General features: G+C 41.1%; 1 protein-coding gene across 3 annotated transcripts in view; it reads left to right on the top strand.

The window, feature by feature from the left end:
- usp13 (ubiquitin specific peptidase 13) overlaps nucleotides 1-25,832 on the top strand; it is a 108,892-nt gene that overhangs the window by 71,632 nt on the left and 11,428 nt on the right. For all 3 annotated transcript variants that reach the window (XM_063045759.1, XM_063045758.1, XM_063045760.1), the window contains exons 12-19: nucleotides 711-864; nucleotides 2,631-2,805; nucleotides 5,070-5,158; nucleotides 10,900-11,022; nucleotides 17,279-17,305; nucleotides 17,778-17,921; nucleotides 18,703-18,887; nucleotides 21,105-21,252. In XM_063045759.1, the coding sequence (XP_062901829.1) occupies nucleotides 711-864; nucleotides 2,631-2,805; nucleotides 5,070-5,158; nucleotides 10,900-11,022; nucleotides 17,279-17,305; nucleotides 17,778-17,921; nucleotides 18,703-18,887; nucleotides 21,105-21,252 (1,045 nt within the window). The remainder of the gene's footprint in view (nucleotides 1-710; nucleotides 865-2,630; nucleotides 2,806-5,069; nucleotides 5,159-10,899; nucleotides 11,023-17,278; nucleotides 17,306-17,777; nucleotides 17,922-18,702; nucleotides 18,888-21,104; nucleotides 21,253-25,832) is intronic.

The raw sequence follows: 25,832 nt of genomic DNA, 5'->3' as shown, positions 1-25,832 counted from the left end.
AACAAAATATAATAAAAACAGATTTATTAAAACCTGGAAATCACATTTCATTTGTAACACTTGACTGCTTTAATGCCTGTGCATGATACAAGATGTCATAATAAATTCACCTGTCTTCTGGGGAAAAAACTTCATATCATAATATTGCTGATTTTCTGCTATTATAAATCCACCTTTTTCAGCAGATAGAAGAATAAGAATGTTGCACTCAAGTACTAATCAAAGCAAAGTCCTCAAAGAAGTACTTTTAAATTAGTTTACTTTGAAATGCACATGTCAATAAAGAACAGCCACACAAAATTGTTAAAGGTAATTTGTCTATGGCTAACATGATTTTAATTTGTGCAGATAATAGAGAACATTAATGACGTCTCATAAACATTCAAGGGGTACTTTCTTGCATCAAGAGATGATAGTCTTTTTCTCCCACACAAAGGGTTGTTATAGTGGAAATGGACTACTTGAAAAGGCAATAAAAATTAGATTTTGTATGAAGAGAGTCATTTGCGGAGTCATGAGCGATTTTAAATAAAGCTGCGGAGTAGGATTAAATTAGGCAACTATTTCATAATGTCAGCACAAATAATTGCTTTCTATGCTGTATGATTCTATAATTCTAAATTTTAAGAACTGTATTGCTTAGTTCTGCTGACACTTAAAAAAAATAGCTTTTTAAGATTATTTATGAACTATTATACTTTGTGTTTTAGAGAAACAATAATGGTTCAGATGATCCCAGTGAAGTCTTTCGCTTTATGGTAGAAGATCGTGTCCAGTGTTGCCAATCTGGGAAAGTCAAATACACACAGAGAGTTGACTACATCATGCAACTTCCTGCTGTGGTGGAGGCTGCTGTTAACAAAGGTGTGGATACCATGAGCTTGCTTTAGACATGGAGGAATACATAGGCAAAAGTGGAGAGACATTCATAATGATTCTGCACTTACTACAACTGGAATGGTATCAAAGTTGCTTTGGTACTGTTGAATTTTCTTCCTATGTAGATCTAGAAAAATGCTATTTTGGTTGTGATGTTATTTTTAACCTTCAAACATATAAATTAGGAGCAGGGTTAGGTTGCTCATTAACAAGGAGTTTTCACCCACGGAACTGTCACTCATTCTCTGTAAACTCTAGAGAGTGTTGTGCATGAAAATCCCAGGAGATCAGGAGTTACCAAGATATTCAAATCACCCCGTTAGGCACAACAATCATTCCATAGTCAGAGTCCCTTAGATCAAATAACTTCTCCATTCTAATGTTTGGTCTGAAAAACAACTGAACCTCTTGACCATGTCTGCATGCTTTTATCCATGGAGTTGCTCCCACATGATTGGCTGACCAGATATTTGCCTTAGCGAACAGATGTACAGGTGTACCTAATAAAATGGCCACGGAGTGTAAATTGCTAGCAATAAATGAACCCACTCCAATGCCTGTGGCAAAGTATTACATAGATTTATGCTTATTTTCTGCTTCCTGTTCGACAGCCAGTCTTTTCTCCTTTCAATATACAAGCTTCTACTTTCAGTGAGAGCCTTGGATCTGGACTGTTATCAAATAGTGTTTAATAGCTTGAGCCTAAACAATAAAATAATAGCTTTTAATTAGTTTTGCATGGAAATTTCAAAAATAAGCTATTTATTCTGTAGTTTATATTCAACGGTGTTGGCGCGAGGCCAAGTGGTTAAGGCGTTGGTCTAGTGATCTGAAGGTCGCTAGTTGGAGTCTCAGCTGAAGCAACATGTTTTGTCCTTGAGCAAAGCACTTAACCACACATCGCTCTGCGACGACACCGGTGCCAAGCTGTATCGGCCCTAGTGCCCTTCCCTTGGACAACATCGGTGGGGTGGAGAGAGGAGACTAACAGCATGGGCAACTGCCGGTCTTCCATACAACCGTGCCCAGGCCTGCGCCCTGGAAACCTTCCAAGGCGCAAATCCATGGTCTCACGAGACTAACAGATTTCTATATACTATATATTCAATAATGTAACTCAGACAAAAGAAAATCGCAGAGCCCTGGCCTGAGTTTGCTGTTTATTACCATTGTCATGTATAATGATACTAGAACATGAATAATTATAGTTAATTTATAACTTTTTATAGTCCTTTTTAATATTCATTTTTCACTATGTTTGTAATTTATAATTTTTATGGCTTTTCATACAACAAATTTCACATCATATAGGTCAGTGGTAATCTGATTCTAACCTGAATTAATTCTACTTTATGAATTTCCCCCAAGAGAAATGCAAAATGAATTCACATATATTGGTCCTTTATTTGTTCCTTGTTTCCCTTTGGGGAGTCTGAGCTCTTCCAAGGAGAACCCAGGTGACATCTGGACTTCGATGTGGAAGAACTTTCATACCTCATCATTAGAAAACCCAACTACTCCATTGAAGTACAATTTTAATGGAGAATTCGTACGATTACAGTATTTCCTCATTTTCCATGTGGAAATTAGTGCATCTAAGTATAATAAATAGGACCTTTGCAATTGAATCATGTTTGTATGATCTCAAGGTGTTCAAAAAATGAAGAGGAATGACTATAATAAACAGCTTTGTAAATATTTTTAATTTTTTAAAAACAATTTTAAATACAGCTCCTTTTGTTATTTGACAGAGGAACTTGTAGCTTATGAACTAAGGAGACGGGAAGCTGAGATAGCAAAGCGACCTTTCAGAGAGGTTGTTCGTGCCAAAATTCCATTCAGCGCTTGTCTTCAAGCATTTCAGGAGCCAGAAAATGTCAATGATTTCTGGAGCAGTGCACTTCAAGCAAAATCAGCTGCAATAAAGTAAGTGGGCTATTGCTAGATTTTTTTTTGTGTTGGTTTGTGAAGCATAAGTGAGTTAGGGGCAAGAGTGTAGACTTCCTGGCTCCCTGAACCTGCTCTGATATTTGATAAGATTTTGGCCGATCTGATTGTAACCTCAACTCCACGTTCCCTTTGAGCGACAGCTGCTATTTAACCTTCTGCTTATTATGAACCTACGTACCCTTGCCTTGGTTGATGCTCCTTAATAACCTTCCTTACTATCTTACTACAAACTTGATAATTGATTAATTTGAGTTGACATAGTCTGCCATTTATTGGACTGATGTAAAAGGCAGTAAGTAAGCATACATATTCAATTTGACCAGATTCAATACCTAAACCCACTGATATTCCTCACCTTCACAACTGGGCATTTCATTGAGTAAACGAAAGGGTTTAGAATGATTTTCTTAATCGCAGTAACATCTGGCCTTCTAAACTAATGGATATTATTGTAAACATTTATAGCGGTCTGATTTGATATATTAATAGATTGGATAGTTCCCTGCAAACTTTTCAATTTATGTAAATATACATGCTATTTTGTTTTTGGATATTAAATTATGTGCAGCCAATTTCTTGATGGTTCAACACAAACATACAGATATGCAAGGACATTGAGGAATTCAGCAGTAGTTTATGCCAATCATAAACTTGTGTGTCAAAAAATGGTCTTAATATTTGCAGGATCTTTATTAATAAAACTTATATAGGCACTAGTTTTGTAGATATTATTTGTTTTATTTTCTCTTGACTAGATACACTAAAGATAACTGAAATGCTTTTTTTTCAAATTAATAAAATTCTAAAATGAAAAAACAATTTGGGTAATCTCTTTATGCTACACTGGGCACTAAGCCATACAATTTTACTGTAATTTGAGGGTTTATTGTGTATTTTAAATACATAGAAGACAATTGAACATTTATTATTCATCTCTTTCGCTGCACACCATCATATGCAATTTCTATATTTATTTGTGGTTTTTCTCTCCTGCTTTTGCAGTGATTAAACAATGAATTTGCTACTTTCATTAGATCTCTGATCAGTTGAAAGTCTACTTACAGTGAATCATGCAGTCCTTTACTATAAAATAGATGACAGAGTATGAATTATTGTTTTTCTTTAATACATGCGCTTGAAGACTAAAGCCAAAATTGCATAATGGGGCTATTCATAATTATCTTTTATTCATGAAATACGACTTTCCGAGCAACACACGCAGAATGTTGGAGGAACTCAGCAGGCCAGGCAGCATCTATGGAAAAGAGTACAGTCGATGTTTCGGCCCAAGACCCTTTCAGCAGGACTGGCCGGAAATGTCGACTGCATTCTTTTCTATAAATGCTGAGTTCCTCCAGCAACTTGTGGGTGTTGATCAGATTTCCAGCACCTGCAGATTTTCTCGTGTTTGTGACTTTCCATCACGTTTTTTGCTTTGATTGATAAATTTTGTCTATATAGGTGAGCATTGTAAACATAGAGAAAATTAATGGCAATGGTAATATTTCTTAGCTAAAAGAATACTGGAGCCTGTCAAGCTACTTTTCATTATTCAGAAAGTGGATAACTAGAGCAGCATTTTCCATGTTGGTGTCAATTGAAACTTATTTCTCCATCATCTTTAAAAAAGGTTGAAATACCTGTCATTCTCAGTTCTTTGTGTCCTGAGTAATTTCTTCCTTGGCTTTATAATGATTTTATAAAGAGGAAATTTAAAAACATGTTTTATAGGACAATGCTGAGTAATAAGGAATTCTATTTTAGATAATCATTTCTGAAATAAATATGCATTAAGAGCCACATGATTGATTTGTTTTAACTATTTTAAAATATAATCAAATGTGTAAAATTTAATTGTGTCAGAATTAGAATCAGTTTTATTATTACCGACATATTTCATGAAATTTATTGTTTTGCGGCCGCAGTAAAGTGCAAGACATATAAATTACGATGTTACTAATAATAAATACAGTGCAATCGAGGTCAGATTGAGAAGTCTCTGACAAACTACCATCGACATGTCCCATTAACAGAATTATATTTTATTAACTATTTAGTCCTATTCTTCTGTGTTATTTCACTCACTAATTGTTTTTCTAAGTAACATAATTTATGTAAAATGGACAATATGATACCAAATTTCTGTCCAAAGTGTTGGAAAAAAATTAGTTTGATACTAAATAAATGAATGGATTAAAGAATAGAAACTGTGATTTAAAGTAGAATATTTTTATTTACAGGACAATCCACTTTGCTTCATTTCCTGAATATTTGGTGATTCAGATAAAGAAATTTACCTTTGGTATAGACTGGGTACCAAAAAAATTAGGTAAGCTCTTGGAGATCAGTCATTTTTAAAGTAGTCAGGTTCTTTAGGTATATTTTTAATGAAGGTATTCATAATGTGCAATAAATAAACAAAGAGGGGTTGCTTTGTTGAAAACATTTTGTAAATAACTATCATACTACCACTGGAACCACTCTTCTCCCCTGCCACTCAATTGGTGTTTTAGATGTTTTCAATCATGATAGGGGAAAAGACTCCCATGCTGTCTCTAAGCTTTGATGGAGGAAAATAATTCCTTTCAGGAGAGCAAGATGTTTCTGAATTGACTATTTCTCTTTAATCATGCTCTTGGGTGTTCCCAGGCGACATTTGAACATCAACATATATCAAGAACTTCTCCTCCTGCCTTAGGTTGGACGTGAGACATCCTAGTTATGCATTTGCTGGTATCCAGATGGAACTCATTTCTAATTTGTTCTGCTTCTACAAAGAGCTCAGAATTTTCTGACCCTCTGCACAAATCTCGACAGCCACCCAACCTCTACCCCTCCTCCTGTGCGCTTATGGGGATGTCTACAAACAATTACTCTGAGGTTCCTATCTACCTAACAAATCTGGACAATCTCTCCAGTGACATTAAAGATGTGCAGAAAATAGCTACTGGCCATTGCAGATCACATCTGGTATCCTTCTCTGTCACTTTCAAACTGTAATTAATCCATGGGGATCAATGAGAAATGTGGACTTGAAATCACGGAATTTGGATGTGGGATTTATAGTTTTCTTTATTTGTCCCTCCAATTATTTTTTAGCTAAGGTGTCAAATACTTAAATGATACATTTCTTGGAATTTGGTGCATGGAACTTGTCCTCTGATCGTGTTAAGTTCAATGAACACCTTTCACAGTTGATAGATTGTTGGGCTGCTTTGCTTTACATTTAACTGGAGTTTAATCGACAAATTTGAAATCTTTAACTCCATCGTTCAGAAATACAGAATCTGTTATTCTGAACCACATTCAATAAATAATACCAAATTCACATGTTATTGTTTTGACTGATGACTGCATCCCTCTCAGTGTTCTGAGTCTACTCGGGTACCAATAAGTAGGCCATGAACTAAATTATATGACTACTCAGTGAGATGTTCTGTTGATATCTGTTTTGGTTAATAAAGCTACTTGCATGTGTGCTGCTTCTTATATTACAATGAAGACTGTTGTAATCAGCCAGCGATTTCACGATCCTTTGAAGAGCTCACGGACAACTCCCAAGCACGCAAGTACGGCACCTTTAAGCAGATGAAGGTGCGTCGCCATGGGTGGAAGTGAAGAAGGAGCGGAGGATTCCAAGCCAGACTAAAATGCCGAAGAATGAAACTCCCTGTTATTAGCAAATGTACAGTTACTGGAGAACAAGATTGAGGACCTACACGCAAGATTGCTAAGTCAGCGGGAAGTGAGGAATTGCTGTGTTCTCTGTTTCCCAGAGTCAAGGGTCACTTTGGACGCGTCAGATACTTCAGTAAGACCTGATGACTTTTCGATACACCACTTGGACAGGACTGCTGATTCAGAAAAAGCAAAACGTGGGGGTCCATGTTTCATGATAAACTCTAACTCTTTGTGGTGCTTGGATGCAATGAACTTGTCGAAGTCTTGTTGCCCTGACCTGGATTAAGTGCCGACCGTTCCACTTACTGAGAGAGTTCTCCTCTGTGATCCTGGCCACAATTTACATCCTGCCAAAGTCCGACGTTAAGCAAGCACTCAATGTATTGGGTGTCGCCATCAGCAAATAAGAAACAGCCTACCCTAAAGCCTTTCAAATCATTGTTGGGGACTTCAGTCAGGTTTGTTTGAAGAAATGTCTGCCTAATTATCATAAACATACCACCTGCAGCAGCAGGGGCCCAACACACTCAGTCACATATTTACCACAATTAGGAATGCCTACAGTTCCATGCCTAGACTGGGAAATCTGATCACTTGGCTGTCCTCCTTCCTGCATACAGGCAGAGGCTAAAGAGTAAGGCTCCAGAGATGAGGACAACAAAGATGTTATTGCAGGAGGCAGAAGAGTGGCTACGCAAATTGCATTGAGTCGGTGGACTAGACTATATTCAAGGACTCCTCAGAGGATCTGAACAAATATACCACAGTTGTCATATACTTTATAAAAACAGTTGCATTTGAGTGTGTCCTACAAAATCATTCAGTCTTCTGCAAGCAGAAGCCATGGATGAACCACGAGATCAGTGGTAATCAGATCTGGCGACCAAATAAAATACAGGAGGTCCAGGTATAATGTCTAGAAAGCCATTCACGTGCTAAGTAGCAATTCTGGACCCAACTTGTATCACTGAAGGATGCTGGACAGGTGTGGCAGAGCTTGAATGCTATGATCTCCTATAAAGTGAAACCAAGCTCCAGATGAGATCAATGCCTTTTGGTGTTCACTTAGACCATCAAAAAATGGAGGAACCTTCACGAACTTCCACACTCCCCAGTGACCCTGTGGTTTCAGTCTCTGAGGCTGATATGCGAGCTGCCTTCAGGGGGATGAACCCTCGGAGAGCATCCGGCCCAGATGTGGCCAAGTTATAAAAGATGTGCTGATCAACTGGCTGGAGTGTTCACTGATATAGCTTTAACCTCTCACTTTGGCTGTCTGTTGTAGCCACCTGCTTCAATTATACTGATGCCTAAGAAGAAAATGGTAACCTGCCTCAGTGATTATTGTCCCATAGCACTTACATCCACAGAGATGAAGTGTTTTGAAGGGTTCCTGATAAAATATCAACTCCTACCTGAGAAGGAACATGGATCGGCTCCAATTTGCTGACAGGTACAACAGGTCTACAGCAGATGCCATCTCATTGGCTCTTCACTCAACCGTGGAACATCTGGACAGCAAAGATGCGTACATCAGGATGCTGTTTATCGACTACTGCTCAGCTTTCAACACTATTAGCCCCTCAAAATTAATCAGCTTCAAGACCTAGATGTCAATACCTCTTTGTGCCATTAGATCCTCGATTTCCTCACTTACAGACCCCAGTCAGTTTGGATTGGCAACAACATCTCCTCCATGATCTCCATCAGCACAGGAGCACCACACGGCTGCGTGCTTAGCCCCCTGATCTACTCTCGTTGTACTTATGACTGTGAGGCTCAGCACAGCTCCAATGCGATTTTCAAGTTTGCTGACAGCACCGCTGTCATTGGCCGAATAAAAGGTGGTGCCCAATCAGCAACTGGAGAGAGATTGAAAATCTGCCTGAGTGGTGCTGCAACAACAAACTCTCACTCAAGACTAAGGAGTTTATTATTAACTTTAGGAGCAGGAAACCTGAGGTCAATGAACCAGTCCTCACCAGGAAATCACAGATGGAGAGTTTCAGAAACTTTAAAATTTTCAGTGTTAGCATTTCAGAGGATCTGTCTTGGGTGCATCACATAACTGATTTTAGGAAGAAAACACAACAGTTCCTCTCCCTTCCCTTTCTAGGTCTTTCTGTCTCTATCTCTGGAGACAACTTATCTACTGATGTCCCCTCCCCTTTCTAGATCTTTCTGTCTCTATCTCTGGAGACAGCTTATCTACTAATGTCTACTATAAGCCTACTGACTCTCACAGCTATCTGGATATCTGGACTATTCTTCTTCTCACCCTGTCTCTTGCAAAAATGCCATCCCCTTCTTGCAATTCCTCTGTCTCCACCGCATCTGCTCTCAGGATGAGGATTTTCATTCCAGGACGAGGGAGATGTCTTCCTTTTTTAAAGAAAGGGGCTTCCCTTCCTCCACCATCAACTCTGCTGTCAAACGCATCTCCCCCATTTCACGTACATCTGCTCTCACTCCATCCTCCCGCCACCCCACTAGGAATAGGGTTCCCCTTGTCCTCACCTACCACCCTACCAGCCTCCGGGTCCAACATATTATTCTCCGTAACTTCCGCCACCTCCAATGGGATCCCACGACTAAGCACAACTTTCCCTCCCTGCCCCCCACCCCCGCTTTCTGCAGGGATCGCTCCCTACGCGACTCCCTTGTCCATTCATCCCCCCCCCATCCCTCCCCACCGATCTCCCTCCTGGCACTTATCCTTGTAAGTGGAACAAGTGCTACACATGCCCTTACACTTCCTCCCTTAATACCATTCAGGGCTCCAGACAGTCCTTCCAGGTGAGGCGACACTTCACCTGTGAGTCGGCTGTGGTGATATACTGCGTCCGGTGCTCCTGATGTGGCCTATATATTGGCGAGACACGACGCAGACTGGGAGACCGCTTTGCTGAACATCTACGCTCTGTCCGCCAGAGAAAGCAGGATTTCCCAGTGGCCACACATTTTAATTCCACATCCCATTCCCATTCTGATATGTCTATCCACGGCCTCCTCTACTGTAAAGATGAAGCCACACTCAGGTTGGAGGAACAACACCTTATATTCCGCCAGGGTAGCCTCCAACCTGATGGCACGAACATTGACTTCTCAAACTTCTGCTAATGCCCCACCTCCCCCTCGTACCCCATCCGTTATCTATTTATATACACACATTCTTTTTCTCTCTCTTCTTTTTCTCCCTCTGTCCCTCTCACGATACCCCTTGCCCATCCTCTGGGTTTTCCCCCCCTCCCCCTTTTCTCTCTCCCTGGGCCTCCTGTCCCATGATCCTCTCATATCCCTTTTGCCATTCAACTGTCCAGCTCTTGGCTCCATCCCTCCCCCTCCTGTCTTCTCCTATCATTTCGGATCTCCCCCTCCCCCTCCCACTTTCAAATCTCTTACTCACTCTTCCTTCAGTTAGTCCTGACGAAGGGTTTCGGCCCGAAACGTCGACTGTACCTCTTCCCGGAGATGCTGCCTGGCCTGCTGCGTTCGCCAGCAACTTTGATGTGTGTGGCTTGAATTTCCAGCATCTTCAGGTTTCCTCGTGTTTGAGCTCCTCTGCTTGCTTAGAAGTGGTCAAGATTCAGCGCATCATCTAAAACTTTGACGAACTTCTATTGATGTGTAGTGGAGTGTAATATATATTGACTGGGTTGCATCACAGCCTGGTATGGAAACACCAGTGCCCTTGGATGGAAGAGCCTACAAAAAGTAGTGGATACAGCCCAGTTTATCACGGGTAAAGTCCTCCCTTCCATTGAGCACATCTACATGGCACGCTGTCGCAGGAAAGTAGCATCCATCATCAAGGACCACCACCATTCAGGGCATGCTCTGCTTCTGCTGCTGCGATCAAGAAGAAGGTACAGTCACCTCAGGACCCACACCACTGGCTTCAGTTATTACCCTCAGCTATCAGGCTCTAGAACCAGAGAGGACAACTTCAGCTTCACTCACCCCGTCACTGAAATGTTCTCACAAACCATGAACTCACATTCAAGACTCTTCGTCTCATGTTCTCGATATTTATTACTTATTTATTATCATTTATATTATTTCTTTATTTCTTTCTCTTTGTATTTGCACAGTTTGTTGTCTTTTGCACTTTGGATGGGGTCAGTCATTCTTTGATTCTATTGTGCTTCTGTATTTCCTGTAAATGCCCGCAAGAAAATGAATCTCAGGGCTGTATATGTACTTTGATAAATTTTCTTTGAAATTTGAAGATTTTGGTTAAGGGGTAAAGTGTGAAATATTTTAGTTGTAATTAAAAGAATGTGCACCTGCTCATTTTTCCTGAACATAAAAGTTGTTTGGCTATTTTAAGTCCATATGTGTTGTAAGGCACATCACATGACTATAGTTCTTCTATGCACTGTGCTTTAGATGTCTCGATAGATATGCCAGATCTCCTAGATGTCTCCCACCTAAGAGCAACAGGTTTGCAACCGGGAGAGGAAGAACTGCCTGATATTTCTCCACCCATTGTCATAACCGATCAAAGTAAAGGTAACTCATTCTTACATCACAGTTTACAGCTCAATTATGATGTGTTAATCTATGACCTGTTCATCTCATTGAAGCAATGTGTATGCATTTTTGCTGCAAGGATACTAATAATTTCCAATCTAGAGCTCTGAAAGAGGTAGCTGTTAAAATAGTGAATCGTGAGTTATTTTCCAGAGCTCTGTAGAAAATGGGAGTAATTCCCACAGATTAGAGGGTGAAGAATAAGATTGGGGGAATCTGGCTATGGGATTTTCAAATGAGGAGTCACAGTCTCCGAATAAGAGCTTTAGGACTGACATGAGGAAAGACATTTCCCTCACAGGATGCTGAATCTCTGGAATTCATTACCTCATTCAGGAACTATTCTTGAGATGGAAGTTGATAAAATTCTAGGCGTAAAGCATCAAGGAATAAGTGGGAAGATATGTTATTGAGATAGGTAAATAAAACTTGATTGTATTGAATGGTGAAGTAAACCCGGAGGGCTGAATGGCCTCTCCTGTCCTATTTTCTATCAACAGGGTCTCAGCCCGAAACATCAGCTGTTGACACTTTTTTTCCATAGCTGCAGCCTGGCCTGCTGAGTTCCTCCAGCATTTTGTGTGTGTTGCTTGCATTTCCAGCAACTACATATTTTCTTGTCTTTGTCCTGTTTTTTTACGTTTATTTGTTTTCCTTTGGAGAAACACAGCACTAACACTTACAACACACATCAAAGTTGCTGGTGAACGCAGCAGGCCAGGCAGCATCTATAGGAAGAGGCGCAGTCGACGTTTCAGGCCGAGACCCTTCGTCAGGACTAACTGAAGGAAGAGTGAGTAAGGGATTTGAAAGTGGGAGGGGGAGGGGGAGATCCAAAATGATAGGAGAAGACAGGAGGGGGAGGGATGGAGCCGAGAGCTGGACAGGTGATAGGCAGAAGGGGATACGAGAGGATCATGGGACAGGAGGTCTGGGAAGAAAGACGGGGGGGGCGGGGGGTGACCCAGAGGATGGGCAAGAGGTATATTCAGAGGGACAGAGGGAGAAAAAGGAGAGTGAGAGAAAGAATGTGTGCATAAAAAAGAGTAACAGATGGGGTACGAGGGGGAGGTGGGGCCTACCGGAAGTTAGAGAAGTCAATGTTCATGCCATCAGGTTGGAGGCTACCCATACGGAATATAAGGTGTTGTTCCTCCAACCTGAGTGTGGCTTCATCTTTACAGTAGAGGAGGCCGTGGATAGACATGTCAGAATGGGAATGGGATGTGGAATTAAAATGTGTGGCCACTGGGAGATCCTGCTTTCTCTGGCGGACAGAGCGTAGATGTTCAGCGAAGCGGTCTCCCAGTCTGCGTCGGGTCTCACCAATATATAAAAGGCCACATCGGGAGCACCGGACGCAGTATATCACCCCAGTCGACTCACAGGTGAAGTGATGCCTCACCTGGAAGGACTGTTTGGGGCCCTGAATGGTGGTAAGGGAGGAAGTGTAAGGGCGTGTGTAGCACTTGTTCCGCTTACACGGATAAGTGCCAGGAGGGAGATCAGTGGGGAGGGATGGGGGGGACGAATGGACAAGGGAGTTGTGTAGGGAGCGATCCCTGCGGAATGCAGAGAGAGGGGGGGAGGGAAAGATATGCTTAGTGGTGGGATCCCGTTGGAGTGGCGTAACTTCCGCCAGGGATCGCTCCCTACACAACTCCCTTGTCCATTCGTCCCCCCCATCCCTCCCCACTGATCTCCCTCCTGGCACTTATCCGTGTAAGCGGAACAAGTGCTACACATGCCCTTACACTTCCTCCCTTACCACCATTCAGGGCCCCAAACAGTCCTTCCAGGTGAGGCATCACTTCACCTGTGAGTCGACTGGGATGATATACTGCGTCCGGTGCTCCCGATGTGGCCTTTTATATATTGGTGAGACCCGACGCAGACTGGGAGACCGCTTTGCTGAACATCTATGCTCTGTCCGCCAGAGAAAGCAGGATCTCCCAGTGGCCACACATTTTAATTCCACATCCCATTCCCATTCTGACATGTCTATCCACGGCCTCCTCTACTGTAAAGATGAAGCCACACTCAGGTTGGAGGAACAACACCTTATATTCCGTCTGGGTAGCCTCCAACCTGATGGCATGAACACCGACTTCTCTAACTTCCGCTAAGGCCCCACCTCCCCCTCGTACCCCATCTGTTACTCATTTTTATGCACACATTCTTTCTCTCACTCTCCTTTTTCTCCCTCTGTCCCTCTGAATATACCTCTTGCCCATCCTGTGGGTCACCTCCCCCCCCCTTGTCTTTCTTCCCGGACCTCCTGTCCCATGATCCTCTCGTATCCCCTTTTGCCTATCACCTGTCCAGCTCTCGGCTCTATCCCTCCCCCTCCTGTCTTCTCCTATCACTTTGGATCTCCCCCTCCCCCTCCAACTTTCAAATCCCTTACTCACTCTTCCTTCAGTTAGTCCTGACGAAGGGTCTCGGCCTGAAACGTCGACTGCGCCTCTTCCTACAGATGCTGCTTGGCCTGCTGCGTTCACCAGCAACTTTGATGTGTGTTGCTTGAATTTCCAGCATCTGCAGAATTCCTGTTGTTTGCGTTTAAACTAACACTTACAAATTGTTTTTGAGGAGACACGATGGCCTTGAACTTAATTCACTTCATTAAAAGCTGTGATGAACTGTTAATTCCAACATCAGGTTTTAGAGGCTTTGGGCTTTGTAAAGCAGATGATTTTAGGAATATTCACTGTTCTCACAGCCACTTCTTTTAATGCTCTAGAATATAAATTGTTAGTATCCTTGAAGCAAGAATGCATATACATTGCAGTAGGGTATGGCTGGGAATTGCATGCCATGGGATAATTCCCACAGGTTTCATTGTTGGACTTATGGGTGTCTTTGGGAAGGTAAAATTTTAGTGGAGGATCCAGCTGTCGAAATTAGATAGATAGATACTTTATTGATCCCAAAGGAAATTACAATGTCACAGTGGCATTACAAATATACAAATGTTAGATAAGAAGTAAGAAAGAATTTAAAAATAGGTTACCTCATCATTTCCCTGGCTATAGATTGATTCATTATAGAGCCTAATGGCAAAGGATAGGAATGACCTCACATAGTGCTCTTTCGAGCAGTGCAGTTGTCTTAATTTATTACTAAAAGTGCTCCTCTGTTCAGCCAAGGTGGCTTCAGAGGGTGAGGAACATTGTCCAGGATTGTCAGGATTTTCCATTGGGGCCTTGGTTCTACCACAGCCTCCAGTTTGACTTCTATAATAAAGTCAGCCTTTCTAATCAGTTTATTGACCCTTTTGGCATTACCCATGTTGATGCCATTGCTCCAGCAAACCACTGCATAGAAGATTGTACTGCCAACAACAGACTGGTAGAACATGTGAAGGAGAAGCCTGCATACTCCAAAGAACCTCAGGAAGTAGAGGCACTCTGACCCTTCTTGTACACAGCCTCTGTGTTGGTGCCCCACTCAAGCTTGTCATCCAGGTGCACTCCTGGATACTTGTAGGTACATTCACGTTTAAGTTAAAGATCATATTAAGCTTAAAGAAAAAGCAAGTTATTGTATGAAAATAGATGGCAGTTCAGAAGTTAGAACAGTATATATAAAAACACTAAAACTAAAGGAAATATTGAACTATGACATAAAGTGAGCTAGAGATATCAAGGCAGTAAGAGTTTCTGTCCTTACTTTGAAAAGGAAACTTGTTAATAAGGTGAGCATTGGTCCTATAGAAAGTGAGTGTGGAGAATTAGTATTGGAAAACAAGGAGCTCACAGGTAAATTAGATTGGTATTTTGTTCCACTCTTCACTATAGAGGATACAAGTAACATTCCAAAAATAGGTACAAGGAAAGCTGAAGGAATTAAGGAAGAACGAGCAAATTTGTAATCACTAGAATTGTTGGAGCCACTGACTGAAGTCCTCAGATCCTGATCAACTTCATCTAGGGTCTTTAAAAAAAGTGGTTTGTGGAAGAACTGATGAGTTACTTTTGATTTTCAAAAATTTCCTGGATTTGGGCAAAGTTTCATTAAACAGAAAAATAGTAAAGGAAATATTTTTATTCAGAAAGGAGGAGGAGGTATTTGACAAGAAGCTAGGGGCTAGAGAGCTTAACCTTTGTCATGGCAAATTTGTTAGAAGTTAAAGTAAATTATAACAGAGCCCTTGGAAAAATTCAAGATAATCAGGCAAAGCTGACTGTGTTTGGAAGGGTAATCATAATTGACCAATATTTTTATTTGAGAAAATAACGTGTGCTGCAGATAAAGGAAACTGGTGGATGTATGATATTTAGATTTCCAGAAGGCATTTCCTAAGGTGTTTCCCCTAAGATCATTGCAGACAATGAAAGCTCACGATGGAGGAGGTAATGTATCAGTGAGGAGAAAGGCTCGCTGACTGAAAGGAAACCGAGCTGGCATAGGTGTTTCTTCTGATTGGTCAGAGGGATTCTGGTTGCTGGATTCTCAACATTTTCTAATTGATATCAATTACTTGGATAAAGACACCAAAAGGTATGGTTGCTAAATTCCCTGAAAGTAAATGGTGAAGAGGGTGTGAGGCCACAGAAGTAAGTGAATGTGCAAAGATCAGGCATGGGGATTGTCCATTTTGGCAGGAGCAAAATAAGAAGTGGGATAAATAGGAAGAAGTTGCATAGCTTTGGAATGCACAATGAGTTGTGTGTCCTGTTGTATGATTCACAAGAAAATGCAGTTGGGGCATGGAATTAGGAAATATAACAGAATGTTCTCATTTATTTGCTGGGGGATTGAATATAGATTAGGGAGGTTATCCTTCACCGATATAGGCCATTAATGGAATGCCATGCCATGTATTATATTGGTCTTCATATTTGAGGAAAGATGCTGTTGTGTTGGAAGCAGTTTAGAGAAGGTTTACCAAAGTACTGATCGGAACAGACATTGGGCTACAAAAACAAAAAAAGCATTGTGATTCCCCTCAAGTAACGTAATCCAAAGGCATCATATAGTTTATGAGGTACAGTGAAATCAGAAAATTGACAGGAAATTATGTCAAAGTTGAAATAAAATCTTTGAACTATTAGGAATCAAACATTTGATGCAAATGCTGCATATTTTCATTGAGAGATTAAAATTGCACTTATTTGAATCAAAATGCTTTCTCCGGGATAGACATATATTAGCCTCAAGGGAGCAGGTAAAAATTGTGCTGGTGATTCGAAACACATATTACATCAAAATTTCTAAAGCATTTTGGGATGTTTGCTCTGTAAACTCCAGAGATTGTTGTGCATGAAAATCCCAGGAGATCAGCAGTTTCTGAGATAATCAAACCACCCTGTCTGGCACCAACAATCATTCCACAGTCAAAGTCACTTAATTCACATTTCTTCCCCATTCTGATATTTGGTCTGAACAACAACTGAACCTCTTGACCATGTCTGCATGCTTTTAAGCATTGAGTTGCTGCCACGTGATTGGCTGAATATATATTTGAATTAACAAGCAGATGTACCTAATAAAGTGGCCACTGAGTGTATTTTAGCTGCCATAAACATACTTTCTGAATAAAGTGTGTTTTCGAGGTCTCTTTTGATTCAGCAAATAGAGGTTCTTGTTGATTAACTAACCAGTCTAGTCAGTGTCATAATACACAAAAATGCTGGAGGAACTTAGCAGGTCAGGCAGCATCTATGAAGGGAAATGGTTGCTGTTTCAGGTCAAGACACTACCTGGACTGAAAGATAGACTGGAGGATCTTTCCGTCTGTAACTTTCCTCTACCTTTTCAGTTTAGATGAATAGTCTTGTCGACTGTACACTTCCTTCTATATGTGCTGCCTGGCCTGCCGAGTTCCTTTACCATTTGGTGTGTTGTTCCAGATTGCAGTATTTCCAGACTCTTTCATCTCCAGTTGGTATAATGTTGACTTGTGGAAATCAGAGAAGTTTTGCATCCATTGAGTACTGTGTGCTGAGTTACCTGATCCTTGTTGGGTAACATTGGGTGCCAGAGCACAGTCAGAATCGAGATGAGGGAAAGTTGCTGGAGATTGTTGCTCTTGAGGTTATAGAATGATCTATAGCAAATGAATGAGGGTGTCAGAATCAGATTTTCTTTGTGTCAACTGAATTACTCTTGTGTAGAGTATTGCCTACTACTTATACTTCTAGAGATCAGTCAGTATCTTTAGGAAAGTTGGAAAGCAGAAGTTTGTAACTGGGTAACGAATGAAAACTAATGTTGTTGCTTTATCTTTCAGGCCATCTGCTGAACCATTTGATGGAGAGTATGTATTATTTTCAATTTTACTTTAGCAAATATATTTATGACTTTCCTTTTTCCATTAATGGGCTGTACTTCACTTTAATCCCAACTTTTCATTGTTTATTTCTATGAGCTTTTCCAAAAACATGCTTTCAGTCTCAATTCTGAAATCTAGTATCTTCTTGTATGAAGCTCCCCCACTACTTGCTTAATTAATACTCATTGCAATAATATTAAAAGCTGTATCCAAACTAGTAATTTCTTCTGGTAATGCAATTCCAGTCAATACCTGTCTTCTTCTCACATTCTCATACTTGATACAGATCTCCTGAGCAGCAATTTTCACTAATAATATGTAGTGTGCTAGAGATTTTTTAAAATGTGCAGATAATTGACAATCCTGACATGTGGTATAATTTTATATCAGCTGTATTCTGAGAACGTCAATCTTTTATTTTCTGATCTTTCTTCCAAGTGTCCCCCTTTTTCTGCAGCTCCTGAAATAGATGAATCTGCAGTAATGCAGCTGGCTGAGATGGGATTTCCCCTGGAGGCATGTCGGAAAGCGGTTTACTACACTGGAAATTTGGGGGCTGAGTTGGCCTTTAACTGGATCATAGCACACATGGAAGAACCTGGTAAGGGAAGAGGCCTAGTGGCCAACACACAAACGTCAGGGTTTTCTGACAAGGCATGCAGTCCCTAAATTCAATTTATAATTTTCAATGGGACGTATGTTATCGTTGGCAGACTTTATTCTGATAGGCTTTACACAAACCAAGAATAAAACTACAGCTAGTTATTCAGAAATGTAAAAAAGTTATGCTGATCTAAGGATCTCAGCCTTTTAGTAAGTATTGTAGGAAAATCTGATGCTGTAATTATTGATTACCATTCTGGCAGTGTATGTGTTTCAGATCTGCCTTCATATGTTAAATTGCAATGTATAACTTCTGAGGAAGTGTTTAGAAAATAAGATAAGGTGTAAGATGAGGGCCGTAAAACCACCCACAAGGGCAATGCTATCACAAAAGATGGCACACTGGTTATGCTTATTGCAGTGTTGTTGTTGACTTGTCACATGGACCAGAACTGAAATTTTAGATCTTGCAGTTTCTATTTATATATCACTTTAACATAGCAGAAATGTTGATGGCATTTAAGGGAAGTGTTCTCAAATAAAAACTGTTGACTAGCCACATCGAGACATAATAGGGCAGGTGATCTAAAAGTTACAAAAAAAATCTCCATTGTTTTTAAAAAGTATCATAAAAGAGCAAAAAGGGAAAAGGAGTGTATGGAACTCCAGAGCATAATGCTTTAACAGTTGAAATCCACACTACCGCAACCAAAGCAATTACAATTGGAGGTAATTTATTAATAAGTTAATTTGTTTTAATTTTCTGCTCTTCCCACTAGATTTTGCTGAGCCACTGGCACTGTCAGGATGTAATGAACTTGGCACTGCTGAGTTGGGTCAGTACGAAGTTGGTCTTGCTGGAGGAGCCTCTTCAACGAAAAACCAGCCACCAGAGGAGATTGTTGCCATTATCACATCAATGGGATTTCACAGGAGCCAAGCCATCCAAGCACTGAAAGCAACTGTAAGTCTGGGCATGCGTTATATTTTTAAAAGGAAAAGAAACAATAATCTAGGTTGTTAATGAAGAACAACAAATGAATGGAAATACCTTAGCTGGTACAATGTTGAGGGATGAGCTGCACCAGAATGGGAAGGCATCAAGCCTCCAGCAAACCTCAAACTAGAGTGTTACAGTGTAGAATGGAGGTCTGCCAGGCTATGGTTTTCTGTGGAACACTGGCACCTTGCAGTGCCAGAAACTCAGGTTTAATCCTGACCTCAGGTGCTGTCCATGAGGAGACTCTGAGTCAACCATGCTTAATATCTATATATATCTACGTATATATCTGAACGGTTCATTGTCCATTCAGAAATGTGATGACAGAGCTGAAGAAACTGTCCCTAAAATGTTGTGAGTGTGTTTGCAGGCTCTTGTACCTCCCCTCTGACGGTAGTAACAAGAAGAAAGCACGTCCTAGGTCATGGGGTCCTTAATGAGCAATGCTGCCTCTCTTAGGCATTGTCTTATGAAGATGTACTTGATGGTGCAAAGGCTAGTCCCCATTGAGGGAGCTGGCTGAGTCTGCAACCCGTTGCAGCTTCCTTCACTCCTGTGCAGTGGCCTCTCCATAGCAGGTGGTTTTGCAACCAGTTAGAAAGCTCTCCACGGTACATCGGTAGAAATTTGCTAGAGTCCTTCGTGACAATACTCCCTCAAACTCCTAATGAAATATAGATGCTCTCAAGCCTTCTTTGCAATTGTATCAATGTTGGGTCCGGGATAGGTCCTCGGAGATGTTGACACCAGGAACGTGAAACTGATCACCCCTTCTGCTCCTGACTTTTCATGTTCTTCTTGTGACTATGGGTTTCTTTCACTTACTTCCCACATATTAAAGATGTGGGAGTTTGGAGGTCCTAGGATGGCCACTGTAGAATTGTTTTTTGTGCATAGGTGAGTGAGAGAATCAGAGGACTCAGTTGTGGGGGTTGGAATATATCATAGATGTCATAGTCTTCAACAGTATTAATGTAAGTTCAATGTAACTGGGAGGGTGGTAGCTGTAGCTCTAAACTTGGTGGGACAAAGGGGAGTTTCTATGCTAAATCTCTCTGTCTATATGGAATTGCCAACAATGATGAAGCATGAACCATAAGCTACATTGCAAAGAAGGAAATGTTTAATTCTTATTATAAAACTCGAGATTTTGAAGTAATTACATGAGGGAACAGGAACATACGAAGGCAATAGCATTTACAGACCCAGTGACACCCTAATGCTCTTTCAAACAAGGTGCAGTGTTCTCAGTGGTGTTTGTTGTGAAAATAGTCTATTAAAATGGTGAGGTCATTGGTTTCTTCTTGAAGGCTGCAGTTAGCTGCCTTATTCACTAGATAGAAACTCCTTCAGGTCTTCGGTGTTTGACCACAAACATCCATATGCCAGAAGTTGCTGTTAGCTTCACAGAGTAAGAAGGTTAACAGTAACTATTTTGTCCTCATTACAACCATAAATTCTGGGCCAATATTTCAGGCCAATGACCAAAATAAATATTTCTTTCATTTCCTATTTTTGTATGTGATTGAAACTGTGACGAGACTCAGCTTCAGCTAATGATGACGGAGTTGTCTACATTCATTTCAGGTATGTATTGAACTGCCCTACATAGCTTGACACATTCTTTTTAATTGTATGGTGGCGTGTTGGTACTGATGTCTCACAACTCCAGGGACTCGGGTTCAATCCTATTGTCTGTGCAGAGTTTGCATGTTTGCCCCTCGGACTGTGTTCTGCTGGGTGTTTCAGTTCTCTGACATATCCTAAAGACATGCTGGTAGGTTAATTAGCTCCTAAGATTGTGCAAATGCAGATAAGTGACAAAAGAACAAAGTGAGAGTTAAATGATATGTGAGAAGAAAATGATGCAGGGCTACAGGAGAAAGAGAGGGGAAAGGATTGATGGAATTGCTAGTCAGGTGTGGGCCTGATGGGCTGAATGGTCTTCTTCCATATCATTATAAGCAAGTAAGAATTCTAAGCTATTGACAGAGTTAATGCAATAGCTTTAATATAGTTAGTTTCTCATTTAATTATGGACAACGTAAGTTGATGGTATGATGTCTTCATTAGTGATGTTCTGTTCACTTTTCAACCTGAAGATGTGGTGCAGATCATTTTTAGCAGGACTCAGATTTAATTATAAACTTGCGCTTAATCTCAATATTGCTCCTTTTGTAGAATAACAACTTGGAGAGAGCATTGGACTGGATCTTCACGCACGCAGACAGCGAGGATGAAAGCGAGGCGACGTTGGAGATTGATTCACAATCACACATCGATACGGAAACAGAGCCGGCAGGGCCCAGAATCAAGGACGGACCTGGAAGTAGGTCATTTTGAAAGGCTGTGTACTGAAGACTCAACGGTTTGGTCCCTGAGCTTATCTAATGAGGAATGATTTGTGTAGATCAGGTCCATTCTGCCCAGCATTTGGAAGAATGTAATCTCTTTGAAAATTAATATTCTAAAGCAGGGGTTCCCAAGCTGGGGTCTACGGGCTCCTCGATTAACGGTAAGGCTCCATGGCATAAAAAAAAGTTTGGAACCCCTGTCCTAAAGAGAAAGTTGACAAAGTGGATGCTGTGAGGATGTGGAGGGCATTGCTTCAGGCCTTAGACCAGAAAAGGAAGTTTTCTTTTGGGAGTTGTGGACCTTTGAAACTCAGGGGTTTGAGTGCTGAGTTAATAACTCTAATTAAGGCTGAGATAGATTTCTGGACATTAGAAATTTCAAGTGAGATGGAGGGTGGGCAGGAAACTGGATTTGAGGCCAGAGATGACATTACTCAGTATCCAATGTTAGAAGAGTCTTGAGAGAATGTGGGTGCTTCTCCTGCTCCTGTTCCTTATACTCTGGTGTACTACCTAAAGCACAACACAACAACATTTTACAGTGGATGATGGAAACCTGACAAATGATGTAATTGTTCAACTGGTCAGGATATAGTTGTAGAGAGGTACCAGAGAGTTAACATTTCAGGTCATTGATGTTTTGCCAAATATTGTTCTAAATCTACCTAAATGACTATTGTCCAGCAGTATCTTCATCCACTGTGATGAAGTGTTTTGAGTTGTTGGTGATAAAACATATCAATTCCTGTCTAGAAGCAACTTGGATCCATTTCAACTTGCCTACTGGAGCAACCGGTCCACAGTTGATGCCATCTCATTGGATCTTCACTCAATCCTGGAACATCTGGACAGTGAAGATGCACACATCTGGATGCTCTTCATTGACTACAGTTTGGCATTTAATACTATCATCCCCTCAAAACTGATCAATAAGCTTCAAGACTTAGGCCTCAATACCTCCTTATGTCACTGGATTCTTGATGTCCTCAGTTGCAGGCCCCAGTCAGTTCATATTGGCAACAACATCTCCACACTCAGCACAGGTGCACCACAAGCTTGTGTGCTTAGCCTCCTGTTCTACTCACTAAAGACTTATGACTGTGAGGGTGTAGCTTCAATGCCATATTTCAGTTTGCTGATGACACCACTGTCGTTAGCCGAAGCAAAAGTGGTGATAAATCAGCTTATAGGAGGGAGATAAAAATCTGACAGAGTGGTGGCACAACAACAACCTCTCAGTCAACGTTAGTAAGACCAAGGGAGGAGGAAACTGAAGTCCTTATCAGAGGTGGAGAGGGTCAGCAACTTTAACTTCCTTGGTGTTATCATTTTTTAGGCCCAGCACATAAGTACCATTGTGAAGCAGGCACAGCAGTATCTCTTCTCTCTTAAAGGTTTGTGAAGATTTGACATGACTTATAAAACTTTGACAACCTTCTATGGATGTCTGCTGGAGAGTATATTGACTGGTTGTATCACGGACTGGTATAATAGGCATCTGTTAGTCTCGTGAGACCATGGATTTGTGCCTTGGAAGGTTTCCAGGGCGCAGGCCTAGGCAAGGTTGTATGGAAGATCGGCAGTTGCCCATGCTGCAAGTCTCCCCTCTCCACGCCACTGATGTTGTCCAAGGGAAGGGCACTAGGGCCGATACAGCTTGGCACCGGTGTCGTCGCAGAGCACTGTGTGGTTAAGTGCCTTGCTGAAGGACATAACACGCTGCCTCAGCTGAGGCTCGAACTAGCGACCTTCAGATCACTAGACCAACGCCTTAACCGCTTGGCCATGTGCAAACACAATGGAAACACCAATGCCCATTAATGGAAGAGCCTACAAAAAGTAGTGGGTACGGCTCAGTTCATCATGGGTAAAGGCCTCTGTAACCTTTGAGCAAATCTACATGGAGCGCTGTCACAAGAAAGCAGAATCTATCATAAAGGATCTCCACTATCCATTCTATGTTCTCTTCTCAAACAAGAGAAAATCTGCAGATGATGGAAATCCAAGCAAAACACACAAAATGCTGAAGGAACTCAGCAGGCCGGGCAGCATTTATGGAAAAGAGTACATCGTCAGTGCTTTGGGCCAAGACCCTTCATCAGGACTACCTGATGTTTCTCTTCTCACTGCTGCCGTCAGGAAGAAGGCATGGGAGTCTCAGGACTTTTGCCACCAGGTTCAGGAACAGCTATTACTCCTCAGCCATTGGGCTCTTGAAACAGAGGTGATAACTTCACTCAATTTCACTTGCTCCATCACTGAATTGTTCCCACAATCTATGGACTCACATTCAAAGACTCTTCATTTCTTGTCCGTGATATTTATTGCTTAGTTATTTATAATAATAATATTTTTTTTTCTCCTTTCTGTTTGTATTTGCACAGTTTGTATTTTTTTGCACATTGGTTGTTTGTCCGTCCAGTTGGGTGTGGTCTTTTAATGATTCTGTTGTGTTTCTTGTATTTACAGAAAGGCCCATATGAAAATGATTGTATATGGTGACATAGGAAGAGTAGGACTAAACTAGAGAGGATGCAGAAAAGATTCACAAGGATTTTGCCAGGACTGGAGACCCTAATTCTCACAAAATGCCCCTTCACACTGAGCTGTGAGCATTCAGTTGCTGACAATATCGTTTCTCTCAATATATAGGTACCAGTATATTTTGGAGGTGTTAAATTAGCCTTTGAGGGCCTAATATCTTTGTTAGAACAGCAAAATAAAGACATTTTTAAAAGAGGAAATAACTTTACTTCCCCATTCTGAATATCTGCTGCATAAGCAGAAAGGGTGGAAAATAAGGGATAACTATTCTGATAACAAGGGGCTGACCTGAAATGTTAATTCATACAGATGCTGCATGATCTGTTGAGTACTGAATGTTTTTTGTTTATGTTTCTGACGTTATAAACCACTTTCCCCATGCCATCAGCTATTTCTTTGCATTTTGTATAAAAGGCAATTTACTTTTACTTTGCTCAGCGGGGAGCCATCTATTTGAGCTAGATTGCGCTGACTTCATCTTGTGCTAAAGAAACAATAATAGCCTCGATCAGGGTCTGTTGGCATGTTATTTTGACAGTTCTAACTAAGGCACCTATTTCTGGATGTCCAAAGTGCTTGCCTGTTAAGATTTAAGCTCCCTTTATCGTGCAACTGATTTTTGATCTATGGCAAAGCTCGACTGAGTCTGCAGCAATCAGAGTGTGCTTTCTAGATCACCTCAGTCTTCACCAAAAATATTGAAAAACAGTCTAGATCTAGGAAACATGAACTGTGTCCATTGTGTACCCTGCCCTGAACCCCCACCTGCCATCAAATATTCTTTTCCATTTGTAGTTAGGTGGTCACCTCTGTGGCCAATGTGGAATCCATTGAAGGCTGTCTCGGAATTTCTGCTGTAGTTTCTGTGAAAGGATGTTTGTTCCCTTCATTGGATTGATCCCACGTCTTGAACATCATGGCCTTGCCTCCTTGAAGTGGGAAGTTATTGCTTATGATATTTTCCAAGGTGTAAGTGATTTGTAGTATGGGTCTTAATAATGTCCAGTACCGAAATTTTAAAATGTAACACTTGAATGGAAAGTTGAATTGTTCAAATTTTCCAAGAGGATCTAAGTTCAAAGTACATTTATTATCGAAGTATGTATATATTATACAACTTTGAGATTCGTCTGCTTGCAGGCAGCCACAACACAAAGAAACGCTAAAGAATCCATTTTAAAAAACGACCAACAAACACCCACTGTTCAGAGGGGAAAAGAGAAACAACCCATCAAACAATAAATGTAAGTAAATAGCATTTAGAATGAAGTTCGAAGCAGGCCACAGCCTTGGCCTCAGTTCAGAGCAGCGCTGAATAAACATCATAGAACCGGCCCGACAACCTGCCTTTTCAATCCCTCTGGCCCAGCATTTAAATCGTCCAAAATTTGGGTCGTTCCCCACTCTAGGTTCCGGCCTTGACACCCGGTTATGCTCTGGGCCCGGACCCCACCTCCAGCTGTCAGCCCCTACCTGACCTTTCCAAAGCAGCCCAGCACTTAGATTGATCAAACCTCGCTCTCAGTTTAGGTGGATGGGCCTCGACTCTGCCTCTCCACCACTCCGACCTTGCTCCATGCCGCTTACCCCAACTTTGTCTCGGATGTGCCTCAACCTTGAATATGCCTCGACCTCACCTCGCACCTGCACGGTTTGACCCTCGACTCAGCCTTCACTCAACACTTCATTGTTTGCAGTGATTATTGACCATAATTTTTTTTAACAGAAAAAGTATTATTAATGAAGTCAGTAAATATTGTTTTGTTAACTGCCAGTGAGTTGATGCTCACCTCCAGCAGCGCCATCTTGAACTGGATCAAAATATTTCTTGAATTTCTACTGCAAATCCTTTGGGTTACAATGAGCAACATCTGGAAGATACAGATCACATTGAATTCAATGTGGAATTTGTTTGGAGGATAATCCATGCCATCAGGATTAAATCAAACCCATTACAGCAGACAAATGTTCCTTAATAAATCCAGATTCTTGCCGTGCTATCAGAATGTTT

The sequence above is a fragment of the Mobula hypostoma genome, chromosome 4, assembly GCF_963921235.1.
Source record: "Mobula hypostoma chromosome 4, sMobHyp1.1, whole genome shotgun sequence".
NCBI classification, from domain to species: Eukaryota; Metazoa; Chordata; class Chondrichthyes; order Myliobatiformes; family Myliobatidae; genus Mobula; species Mobula hypostoma.
The sequence above is the reverse complement of the archived record's forward strand: the minus strand, read 5'-3'. Positions and strand labels throughout refer to the sequence as shown.